The sequence below is a fragment of the Borostomias antarcticus genome, assembly GCF_949987555.1.
Source record: "Borostomias antarcticus genome assembly, chromosome: 15".
NCBI lineage: Eukaryota > Metazoa > Chordata > Actinopteri > Stomiiformes > Stomiidae > Borostomias > Borostomias antarcticus.
Genome location: NC_140248.1, coordinates 17,930,097 through 17,943,357, shown reverse-complemented (window position 1 = coordinate 17,943,357; position 13,261 = coordinate 17,930,097). Strand labels below are relative to the sequence as shown.

Genomic DNA, 13,261 nt, shown 5'->3' with positions numbered 1-13,261 from the left:
GCTGACGCTTTTATCCAAAGCGACTAACAATAATTGCATTTAACATAGGAAAAGCCAATGTACTACTACTTACTGTACCAGAACTCACAAGTGCATCTCCTTTCTAAAACAAGTGACTAAGAGCATAATCTAGTGCTAAAGGCAAAGTGCAAGAATAGCAATCTCAAATACACAGTATGTATGTTTTTGTAATTGCAGGGCTCACCTGTAAAAGAGACCTCGGTCTCAGTGCAGCTCTTCTGTTGACATAAAAGTCAAACAATGCGTGTCTCGCTGTCCGTCCCCCCTCCCCCTTCCCCCCCCAGGCTCACAACAGAAACGTGCTGTCGATAGACTTCAACCAGGCCACCCGCGTGGGCAAGATCTACGATGACCACCGCAAATTCACCCTGCGGATCCTGTATGACCAGATGGGGCGGCCCGTCGTCTGGTCCCCCAGCAGCAAGTACAACGAGGTGAATGTGAGCTACTCCCCAGCCGGACTGGTGACCAGCATCCAGCGAGGGAACTGGTCAGAGAGGCTGGAGTATGACAGCGGAAGGATCACCTCCAGAACATGGACCAACGGGAAGATATGGACCTACACCTTCCTGGAGAAGGTCAGGACAAGAGGACCACTTATTTTTTTACTGAAACGTTATTGTACTGATGTATGTTGAAATAGGAACACTTGAACACTGCCTTCACTTGCTCAACAAATCCAATTTAATAGTAGCCTACACAACATTTCAGTGCATGACCGTTTTCAGGTCTATGGTTTAATATGTCAGTACTCACACCCCTTCACTTTTTCCACATTTATATTACAGCCTTATTCCAAAATGGATTAAATTCATTTTTTTCTCATCAATATAAGATATGATATGGTAAAATAAGATAAGATAAGGTCAGGTAAGATAAGATAACACTTTATTGATCCCCCACGGGTAAATTAGACGTTTCAGCAGTAGAGAAAATGACAGAAAGGTTGGAAAGAGAGAAACACTAGATAGTGAGTAACAAGAAGACACTAGAAAAGGGGGGGTAGTAGCATAAAAATGGATATCAGGGACTATATACATCCATATGTACAGTAACAGTGCAGTTTGGGATAGAATAAGATGTACCTGCATACATTCAGTCTGTATAAATATATATAACTATACAAGTATGTAAGTATATACTGTAAGTATAAGTCAAGGAGTACACAATATATATGTACAAAAATATACATGTATCTGCATCCACACCATTACCATCTACACACAATACCCCATAAGGACAAAGAGAAAAATGTTTTTAGAAGGTTTTGCAAATGTATGAACTAAAATATCATGTATTCAAGACCCTTTACTCAGTACTTTGTTGAGGCACCTTTGGCAGTGATTCAATTAGTGATTAGTTGATTTGAGTTCACTTGTGGTAAATGCAATTGATTGGAAATGATTTGGAAAGGCACACTCCTTTCTACTGTTCTGTACTTACGTAATTCTCTTCGTTCCTTGAGGAACAATATCCTATATTATAGTGCATATGACAGCCAAAACTCAAGCCATGAAGTTGAGGAAATTGTCTGAAGACCTCTGAGACATCCGGGAAAGGGTATAAAAAAATCTACAGCATTGCTGGTCCAGAAGAACACAGTGGCCTCCATCATTCTTAAATGGAAGAAGTTGGGAACCACCAGGACCCTTCCTAGAGCTGGCCGTCCGGCCAAACTGAGTAATCAGGGGAGAAGGCCCTTGGTCAGGGAGGTGACCAAGAACCCGATGGTCACTCTGACAGAGCTCCAGCATTCCTCTGTGGAGATTAAGAATCTTCCAGAAGGACAACCATCTCTGCAGCACTCCACCAATCCGGCCTTTATGGTAGAGTGGCCAGACGGAAGAATCTCCTCAGTAAAAGGCACGTGACAGCCTGCTTGGAGTTTGCCAAAAGGCACCTGAAGGACTCTCAGACTATGAGAAAGAAGATTCTCTGGTCTGATTAAACGAAGATTGAACTCTTTGGTCTGAATGCCAAGCGTCACGTCTGGAGGAAACCAGGCACTGCTCATCACCAAGCTAATAGCATCCCTACTGTGAAGCATGGTGATGACAGCATCATGCTGTGGGGGTGTTTTTCAGCGGCAGGAACTGGGAGACTAGTCAGGATAGAGGGAACGATGATCAGAGAAGAGAAGAACAGAGAGATCCTTGATGAAAAGCACTTGATGAAAACAGAGCACTCAGGACCTCAGACTGGGGCGAAGGTATACTCAGGGGCGGCGCATGCACTTGGCATACAAGGCAACTGCCTAGGGCGCCGAGGCATTGGGAGCGCAGAAATCTCCGCTAGCACCACCCCCCCCCCCCCCCCCCCCCGCTCAACAACTCTTCTCCGCTAGCACCTCCTCCCGCTCAACAACTCTTCTGACAATCGAATTGTCCGCTAGCACCCCCCAATCCGTCCAATCGCCTTCCACCGCGCCTGAGTATACTGTACGTTCCAACAGGACAATGACCCTAAGCACACAGCCAAGACAACGAATGAGTGGCTTCGGGACAAGTCTGTGAATGTTCTTGAGTGGCCCAGCCAGAGCCCAGACTTGAACCCAGTTGAACATCTCTGGAAAGACCTGAAAATAGCTGTGCAGCGACACTCCCCATCTAACCTGACAGAGCTTGAGAGGATCTGCAGAGGGGAATGGGAGAAATATCCCAAATATAGGTGTTCCACGCTTGTAGCGTCATACCCTAGAAGACTTGAAGCTGTAATCGCTGCCAAAGGTGCCTCAACATAGTACTTATAAAGGGTGTGAATACTTACTGTATATGTACATGTGATATTTCTGTTTTTTATTTTTAATACATTTGCAAAAAATGTCTCAACAACTTTTTTCATTTTACATTTTTTCTTCTTTTTTTATTTTTTGTCATTATAGGGTATTGTGGGTAGAATGATGAGAAAAAAATTTATTTAATCAATTTTGGAATAAGGCTGTAACATAGCAAAATGTGGACAAAGTGAAGGGGTGTGAGTACTTTCCGGATGCACTGTACAGTATGTTGGCATACTGGATGTACAGTATGTTTATAAATAGTACTGGTTTATGCCGTTGCGCAAACCAGAATCAAGTACATATTACTAGAGTTAGCTCAGAAGTTGGCTGATGGTGCATGTCAGTTCAGTGAAATGTACTGAGCGTGTTGCGTCTGTGTGTTCTCCTCAGTCGGTCATGCTACTGCTGCACAGCCAGCGTAGGTACACGTTTGAGTACGACCACACAGACTACCTGATGTCAGTGACCATGCCCAGTATGGTGCGCCACAGCCTGCAGTCCATGCTGTCGGTGGGCTACTACAGGAACACCTACACGCCCCCGGACAGCAGCGCAGCCTCTGTCCTGCAGGACTACAGCCATGATGGCCGCCTGCTACAGAGCCTCTACCTGGGCACCGGCCGACGCATCCTCTACCGCTACAGCCGGCAGGCGCGACTGGCCGAGATCCTCTACGACACCACCATGGTGACCTTCACCTACGAGGAGGCCTCCGGAGGGGTCAAGACCATCCACCTCACCAATCAGGGCTTCATGTGCACCATCCGCTACAGACAGACAGGTACTGTTTCCTCACAGCACCAACCAGCTCACTTGAAGTATGACTGGATAGAGTTATGTTTTATGAATTATGAAACATACTGTAACGCGAATCAATCATTGACTCCTCAGACAGGTTGCTACAGTAATTATGTAAATCATGTTTATTTTCAGCTAGCACGTCAACAAGGTACATTCATTAGTGTTAGCATTCCCCTCATTAGCTTAGCTTGCCCCTCACACTCGCAGCCCTATCAAACAGCTAAAGATGTTTGGTGATGTTTACTTTATCTAGCAACTGTTTTCTTAGATAACAACACTTTTGATAACACATCCTTTAACAAAATATAATGTTCGTAACTGTGCTTTTTTAGATTAATATTTCTGGCCTGAAACATAGGCCGAACTGCCTGCTGGGATATGTTTATTAGCAACGGTGCAGTCCACTAGCCGTCCTGGCTAGCTAGCGAACCTAGTTCACTACAATACTGTAGCAAGTAACTCCAAGTACTGGCTGCCTACCTACCTACCTACCCACCTAAGTGACAGCACATCCAGCATACTGTGTGCTGACGAATTCACATAACTTTCATCAATATGTGATCTTCACATGAAGATAAGACAGCATCAGATAGCCCACAGTATTGTAAATGGACGACAATGTCATAAAATAGCGTATGATATTATGGGAGATTTATTTAAAGAGTAAAACCACTAACTATGCAGTTGCAAGAAAATAAGTCATATTTCATCACGTGGCCTTCAGATGCACCTGGGTAGTGCTATCATGGGCCTCCTGAGTCATAGCAAATCATTATGTCTATTCAGTCCTGTCAAATTCTAGAGCCAAATCCATGGATTATCCCCAAGCTTCAGTGAAAAACTCAGTGGGGATTTGAAATCCTTATAAAGCCAGTATGGCTCTGATTGTGTAGAGCCTCCAAATCAGCCCCATTGTGCGGAGATGGAGATTGGCTGTGCAGCTGTGCAGTGATGAGCAATTTCCCCCAGCATCCGAGAGCGTGCTTCTGTCTTTTGAGAGATATGTGTGCCTCTCCGCTGGCGGTCCCCTCTCTCCTGGGCTCCGGAGCCCCTGCCCGGCCCCATCCCCGCTACACGCTAATGAATCAACACGAAGCTCCACTCAATAGCATCCCAGGTCAGATCGCCAGACCGCTGGCGTATAATAGATCTGAAATAAGAAATCAGACACAGGAGCAGGAGAGAGTGATGAGGGGACCTCTGAATCACGGAAGGTGTATTACAGTATAGCTTGACTGTGGATTTGTCTGGCTGGAGCACCAACAGAGTCAGACAGCAAACGGGTCCTCGATGTGTACCGCTGTTGCAGCGGTGCCTTAAAGATAGTTGTTATCTTCATCTCCCCATTTCGATTCCCATTAGATGAATGAAGCACCTGCAGTCACTTGAAGTTTAAGACGTTGTGCCAACCTTTTTTTGTCTGGGTGACACTTTTGTCACTCTTACCATGCTCCATGGCACAGCTAAAATGGAGATATGATGGCACCGTTGTAGGCCTAAAGAAAACGCGGGGTGAATGAGAAAGCAAACATTAATTAAATACCATTGAAGTGGTTTGAATGTATCACTCCTCTGCAATTTCAAGCTTGACAGGGCAGCAGCCTTCACATTAATTTGCAGTCACATAATGTCACACAATGATCACGATACCATTTTCATTTCTTAAGGACAGAAGAAATCATTAAAATGTACAAGTCCTTCATTCAGCTTTGGTTACAAGTAGTGCTTTTGTATGTGCAATCTTTATGGGTTTAAACAAGGACCACACTGTGATGTCGTTGATTATTTCACCACAAAAGAGTTTTCCAACTTTGAAGAAATTTATTTATATAAAGTTTAACTTGCTGTACAATTCTTCAGTCAAACATTTAGTGGGAATCAGTCTGTTTTAGTTTTTAACATTTGTTTTGAAATCTTTTAAATGGTAAATGAACTGCACTTATATAGCGCTTTTATCCAAAGCGCTTTACAATGAAGGCCTCTCATTCACCCACCAACGGCGGCAGCCGCCATGCAAGGTGCCAGCCTGCTCATTGGGAGCAATGTGGGGTTCAGTGTCTTGCCCAAGGACACTTCAACATGTGGACGGGAGGAGGCGACCCTACGATCATTGGACGACCTGCTCTACCACTGAGCCACAGCTGCCCCCATTTTAATGTCATTATATGATCCTTATCCTTACAGGTCCTCTGGTTGGGAGACAAATCTACAGATTTAACGTGGAGGGCCTCGTCAATGCCAGGTTCGATTACAGCTACAACAACTTCCGGGTCACCAGCATGCAGGCCATGATCAACGAGACCCCTCTCCCCATTGACCTGTACCGCTACGTGGACGTCTCGGGACGAATAGAGCAGTTTGGGAAGTTCAGTGTCATCAACTACGACCTTAATCAAGTCATTACCACACACATCATGAAGCACACCAAAATATTCAACGCCAACGGACAGGTGATTGAGGTCCAGTATGAGATCATGAAGTCCATCGCCTACTGGATGACGGTGCAGTACGACAGCATGGGCCGCATCACCGTCTGCGACATCAGGATCGGCGTGGACAGCAACATCACGCGCTACTCGTACGAGTACGACGCTGATAGCCAGCTCCAGGCAGTGTCGGTGAATGACAGGCCACAGTGGCGCTACAGCTACGACCTGAACGGCAACATTAACCTACTGAGTCACGGCAACAGCGCCAGGCTAACGCCGCTGCGTTACGACTTACGAGACCGCATAACAAGACTAGGGGAGATACAGTACAAAACGGACGAAGATGGCTTCCTTCGCCTGCGGGGGAACGTCGCGTTTGACTACAACTCCAACGGTCTCCTGGTCAAGGCGTTTGACAAAGTCTCTGAGGTGAGCGTCCACTACCGCTACGACGGCCTGGGGAGGCGCGTGGCCAGCAGGAGCAGCGGTGGCCAGCAGCTCCAGTTCTTCTACGCCGACCTGACCAAGCCCACCAGGGTCACCCACATGTACAACCACTCCAGCTTAGGGATCACCTCCCTGTACTACGACCTGCAGGGACACCTCATCGCCATGGAGCTGAGCAGCGGGGAGGAGTACTACGTAGCCTGCGACAACTCCGGCACGCCGTTGGCCGTCTTCAGCAGCCGAGGTCACATCGTGAAGGAGGTGCTCTACACTCCTTACGGGGACATCTACCAAGACTCCAACCCCTCCTTCCAGCTGGTAATCGGCTTCCAGGGCGGTCTGTATGACCCCCTGACCCGGCTGGTTCACCTGGGCAGAAGGGACTATGATGTGATGGCAGGAAGATGGACAACCCCTAATCACAACCTCTGGAGCGAGCTCAGCGCCAACCCCAAGCCTTTCAACCTCTACTCCTTCAAAAACAACTACCCAGTGGGTGAACTGCAGGATATCAGGAAGTTCACTACAGGTAGGACTGACTCCTCTGTGAGTTTAGTGTTCGTATTCAGGCGATAGTGTGTTAAATGAGAAAAGGAAACTGTCCCTGTTTGGCCTGTCTGTCTCTGTCTCACTGTCCCCATTTGGCCTGTCTGTCTCTGTCTCTCTAGACATTAGCAGCTGGTTGCAGCTCTTTGGTTTCCAGCTGCACAACGTCGTCCCTGGTTATCCCAAGCCAGATGTGGAGAGCATGGAGCAAACGTATGAGATGATGAAGACTCAAACTAAGACTCAGGACTGGGACCCCAGCAAGGTGAGCAACATACAAAGAACCCCTGACCCCTGAACCCCATCGCCCCGGCCCACGCGGGCACAGTGAGTGCACTGCATTCAACACAGTCTAACACAGGCATGCCTGGATCCATAAGGTACATCCAATACACCATCAAACGAGAAAAAGCTCAGCTACGAGACAAAAAAGCATTTTTATCTCTGTTAAACTTGCATGGCAAGCAATTTTCTAAGCACATCATAAACACAAAAAATGGAATCTAAGCAAGTTTAACAGCTGATATTCTCACAGAATCTAGGCGATTTATTATACAGTAGCTCCATGCATCTTTGACTTCCGCGTTTCGACATGAAATTCATAACTGCTGACACCCTATTGGCTTAAATGAGGTAATGTTTAATTATTTTTGGATCATTTTCTTGCTAAAAGACAGAAAATAATAGAGGCATGAAATTGTTTACTACAGAAGAGGTTCTGGAGTTTCCAAGCCAAAGTTGGCTCTCTTCCTCTCTCTCTCATTCTCTGCCCCTCCAGGCATTCTGCACACATACAGGCATTTTCCCCATTGAGATCATGCCAAAGAATGGGAATGAAGGCCCAGTATGGCCTAGTATATGGGCCAGTGAATTGATATATTGCTTTATTTCACAATTTGAATGGAATTTATACCTATAGTGATCAGTAAAATATAATTACTGCACCAATAGCGGATCCTAGGACTACAACTGGCTAAATTGACTCTGATTGAGAGGACACCTGTGCCACTGATTGTTTGATTGGTTTCCACCCGTCTTGTTAGTCTGTGTATATATTGCATGTAGCTCCCCTCTTGTTCTTTGTCTGTTCATTATTTGCTGTAGCTGTGCGTTGTCCCTGGTGTTGTCCTGTGCCAACTTGTAAGTCTGTAAGCTGTCAACTTTGTCTTTTGTTCTCCACTTGTTGAGTGTATACCTTGGTTTTATTGTTTAGCCTTTGGTTTTGGGTTTTGCCATTCGTGGTGCCTTTTTTTTTTACAAATGTTTAATAACTCATGAAAACGCCATGCACCTGTGACATTTACAGTACGTGGAACCCATGTTTAAGTCGGTGTGAAACCATCTATGGCTTCTCACATGTCAGGTAGCTCTAAAAGAGTTCAAGCCCAGGGGGATGCAGAATAAAAATGCTAATGCATACTCTACTGTTCTGTGTGACATGAATTTTCAACGATCTTTTTAATTTGTCGCCATTACTGGTTTGTTGTAGCCGTTCCCGTTTCTTTTGTTTGCTTCACTTCATCTGACCAGTCTATTGTCTCAATCAGTGACACCGTTGTTCAATCAAATCAGTCAGTGAATCCATGCTCAGTCCAGAGTCTACAAGTCATTCCCATCACAGTATGTAGGCCTACTAATATGTTCATGTAGGATTCCTATGATCTAGCTGTGAGATTTACCCTTTTTTTTTTATCAAACTGCCAGTTTATCACTTGGATCAAACAAGAACATGACCTTCCCTTGGTGTCTGGCTGTGAGCTCAAGCCCCGGGTGATACAGAATAAACATGCTAATGCTTACTCGGGCTTTGTCTTTTGTTCTCCACTTGAGTGTGTACGCCTAGTTTTTTACCCCTTGTGGTGCTTTAAACACATTTTGTGGAAACTGATGAAACACACCTGTAACATTTACATGCAACCCTTGATTGCTTGTCAGTGTGAAACCATCTATGGCTTCTCACATGGCAGGTAGCTCAACATGAGTTCAAGCCCAGGGGGATGCTGAATAAAAATGCTAATGCATACTCAGGCATTGTGCTGTGACATGATTTAAAAAATAATGGTTTTAATTATGGTCTGGGCCAATACATGAGCGCACCCTCGTATTTGTCATTGTCTCCTCTTCTTCCTCTTATACCTCACGCACACATCCTCATAGTTTTTTTTATCGTGGCAACCCCGTGGTCAGGGAAGACCACAAATGCCAAAATGGCAGTGGCACACAGACAAGGGAAGCAAGTTGTAGAAAATAGCCAGAGGTTGTCTCTTTATTAATAAACGGTGTTACAAATGAAAGATCTCAAACGAAATCCACACAAGGCAGTATGCTTTCTGCCTCACCTCTTCTCCCAGGCTTCTTCTGGCCTGGGATTTTGATGAGACGTGGTTGATTGTCCACACCTGCCTCAGCAATCAGCCCAGGTAGTCATTCAGCTCTCTAACCCACAACCTGTGGGGTTCTGGGAAGTGCAGTCCCACAGCTAGCGGCCACTTTGGGCTGTGAGGGCCTCAGGTTGCCACAGTATTGCCATCAAAATCCAATCATGTTTTTCATGTGAAACAAAATGTGTGCTTATGTACAGTAGTTGGACTGAACCAATTCCAACCAATAATATGACATCACCCTCAATCTTCAACTTTCAGCAACACACTGCTAAGATTCATTATCTGGCTAGTTAGCAACAGCATTGCATGTCTTTGGCTGTTCGCATTGCATTGGTCATTTAGCTGAAACTTTAATCCAAAGTGGCTTACATAATTGTATTTAACATAGGAAGTTGGTGTACTACTATTCACCAGAACTCATAAGTGCATCTCCTCTCTAAACAAGTGTACTAAGAGTATAATCTAGTGCTTAAGGTAAAGTGCAAAAGTAAAAACAATAGGTGCTTAAGAGGGACAATCCTGCTAATACTTCTTGAAGAGGTGAGTTTTGAGCTGGTGAAATATGAGCAGTTCTGATGTTGGTGGGGGGTTCACTGTGTGGCCAGGACAGAAAAGAACTGTTACCATGTCACAACCTCAAACCTTATTCCATCTCCTAACTGTAGCAGTTAACAGGAAAACATGCCTGCACCAGTGTGTGTATGTGTACACCTAGACCCTCATATATTTGCCATTTGTCTCCTTCCTCCTCGACCCAGTGCTGCGCAGCAGCTAGAATCTATATCATTCTGGGCGTCATTTTGAGGATTAAAACTGAAAAATGGTTCAGAAAAAAAATATTTTTTTAAGCCATTTCTGCTCCAGGTTAAAGTTCACCCCCCACACACACACACAAAAATTCACTGTGATTCAAAAAAAGATTCTCAGACAATCAAATGACCATGATGCACTTGTGTGACAGGTTCATCTGGGTGTCCAGTGTGAGCTGCAGAAACACCTTCGGAACTTCATCTCCCTGGACAGGCTGCCCATGAGCAAGGTGAGCGGGCGTCTGGGGGCGGGGCAAGGCAGAAGGCCGCGCTTCTCCGCCACCTCCTCCATCTTCGGAAAGGGCGTCAAGTTTGCCATCAGAGACGACGTCGTCACCACCGAAATAATCGGGGTGGCCAGCGAGGACAGCAGGCGCGTGGCGTCCCTGCTGAACCAGGCGGTCTACCTGTCAGGCCTGCACTTCACCGTGGACGGCCTGGACACCCACTACTTCGTCAAGCCCGGCCCGCTGGACGGGGACTTGGGGGTGGTGGGCCACTCGGGGGCGGGCCGCGTCCTGGAGAACGGCGTCAACGTCACCGTGTCCCAGATGACCACGGTGGTGGCCGGCAGGACAAGGCGCTTGGCCGACATCCAGATGCAGCACGGAGCGCTGTGCTTCAACATCCGCTACGGGGCCAGCGTGGAGGAGGGGAGGGCCCACGTGCTGGAGGCCGCCAGGCAGAGGGCCGTGCAGCAGGCCTGGGTCAGCGAGTTAAGGCGTGTGGAGGAGGAAGAGGAGGGCTCCAGGCCCTGGACAGAGGGGGAGAGGCAGCAGCTGCTCTCCACGGGACAGGTGTCCGGCTACGACGGCTACTTCGTCCTGTCGGTGGAGCAGTACCCGGACCTCTCGGACAGTGCCAACAACATTCACTTCATGAGGCAGAGTGAAGTAGGGAGGAGGTAACAGCGGCATCGCGCTTGGCTGCCGCAGTTCTCCTTCACCAAAGACAGTCGGTTTTTAAACATACAATGATTTGTTGTACCGTTTTTTCTAGAATGATGATTATCAAAAAAAGACAACTGCCTTTAAAAGTGACAAATGATGGTATTTTGTTTCATGTGTTCCAGTACTGAGTTTCTTAGAAAATTAGTCGAAACTCTAAATTTATGTTTTCTTTGAGAGTGACTTAGCTAGCTTATGTAATTTTACCTACTTTGTAAGTTGTTAGATATGCTGAACTGGAGATGACAGACACTTTATCAATACCATTATCATACAATCCATGTCAGTACATACTGTGCGTACAACAATGTAGTAAGCGGGTTGCATCTCAATTTATACAGTACAGACATTACTTCCTGTATCTCTTTCCAGTCTCTTGACAAACGGTACTGTCATGAATGAGAGCCCCTGTCTTCTGCTGCGACTATGAGACTGCTGCCTGGGGTTCCGCTGCTTGCAGTGTTTTGAGGTTTTGGTGATACTGTATGAATTGTTTGGATTTAGACACAAGACATTGTACATAGCGAGTGCTTTAGCAAGAACAAGTGCTTAACTTGATAATGTGTTGTTACAGATTGAGGTAATTGTCAATCCTATCAATAGAATCGAACTGTCGAGTTACAGTGCAACAGGAAAAGTACTAATGCTGAAAACCTGTACAGTATAGTTTACTTTTTTACAAATTGCTTATTGTAATTAGTGTATCTTGGTGGAGCTTGTGCCTTTCTGCTCTTAAAAAAAAAACTTTGAAGGATGACAACTCTCCTTGCATACCACAAAAAGAGTCATTGTTTTGATCAGTTGTGTATACTGGACTAGAGTCCTCATGAAGTTGAGCATTCAGGGCTGGCTACAGAGCCCTATACAAAGTGCTTATCCATGGTGTCAATGCTGCAAATACCTCATCATGTTGTAATTCACATGTATTCCATTTGTTGAACCTGCCGAACTATCCTACAGCCAATGTATCATATGACCCGTTGGTTTACAGAGACGAGTCTGAGTGATAGAGATTTACAGCTCAGACACGGTGGTTCGAGGTACTTTAATTATTTGGTGGTGTTACTGTATAGTGAGGTGGAATACAGGTCAGTGGATGGGTCTTGTCTCAGCTAGCCCTGTGCAATCCAAATCATGTAGGAGTATAACTAGCAGCATGGTGTTGTAGAGGTGACGATGCAGAATTTCTACACATCAGCTGTGTGAATGAATAGATAGACAGCTATATCGATAGCTAGATAGGTACTTTATCCAGGGGGAAATTACATGAATAACCTTCTACATATCAAGTCGGGGATATGGATATGAGGAAGCGACAGAGATTGGATACAGATCTGGTGAACTTCATATGATGTATCCGGATTCATATTAAGAAACAGATGGCCAAAATATTCTGGTAGATTGAGTGTGATGAGAGTGAGCAGGGGATGTAATTGAGGTTAGATAGCTGCAGCACGGTGTGGCGAGCAAAACCTCCCCTACATATCAGAACAAACATGTTGAAATTTACACTAGGTACTCACAATAGGTATTATGTTGTGCTCACCTTGCTTGAATGTTTTATGTCACACAGTGCATCTGCCATTTAATAATTCTGCAAAAACAATTCTGTTTGCCTTTGTGTGTAGTAGGAGCATCCCACATTAATTTTCTGAGGACACTGTGTGCACGTGAATACTGCACCATCTTCTTCATTATGAAGTTGATTGCAGATCCAATTTAACAAGCTTCATTTTCTGTAAACAAGATGCGTCAGTCTGGACTTGAATTTTGTGTTGTGTTTTTGTTCCGAGAGCAGAGTCAGAACGGAAGGATGTAACCATTGTGCTTTTTCGTAACCCACCTCTTTTCTCTCTCACACCCACCCATTGCCACAACGAGCTTGATCTTATCAGTCAGTAACTTCTATTATAACGATTTGTATGATGTTTGTGATGACATTATTTTTCAGGCCTCATATAAAAATGAAACATTTAGCACTGTGGAATAGGTTGAACCAAACGCATGGTGTGCTTCTGCAGCTGTTGGGTGGGTCCTAACCAACTATACTATACTCTGATAATCACTTTAATACAGTTTGGTTAATCTAAAATGTAAT

At 45.4% G+C, this 13,261-nt stretch overlaps 1 protein-coding gene across 1 annotated transcript in view; it reads left to right on the top strand.

Annotated features, from left to right (window-relative positions):
* tenm1 (teneurin transmembrane protein 1) overlaps nucleotides 1–11,124 on the top strand; it is a gene marked incomplete at both ends in the record, with an annotated part of 107,006 nt that extends 95,882 nt beyond the window's left edge. The window contains 5 exons of the mRNA XM_084449969.1: nucleotides 306–599; nucleotides 3,191–3,581; nucleotides 5,786–7,006; nucleotides 7,146–7,288; nucleotides 10,369–11,124. Coding sequence (XP_084306095.1) covers nucleotides 306–599; nucleotides 3,191–3,581; nucleotides 5,786–7,006; nucleotides 7,146–7,288; nucleotides 10,369–11,124 — 2,805 coding nt within the window. The remainder of the gene's footprint in view (nucleotides 1–305; nucleotides 600–3,190; nucleotides 3,582–5,785; nucleotides 7,007–7,145; nucleotides 7,289–10,368) is intronic.
* Nucleotides 11,125–13,261: the final 2,137 nt, after the last annotated feature.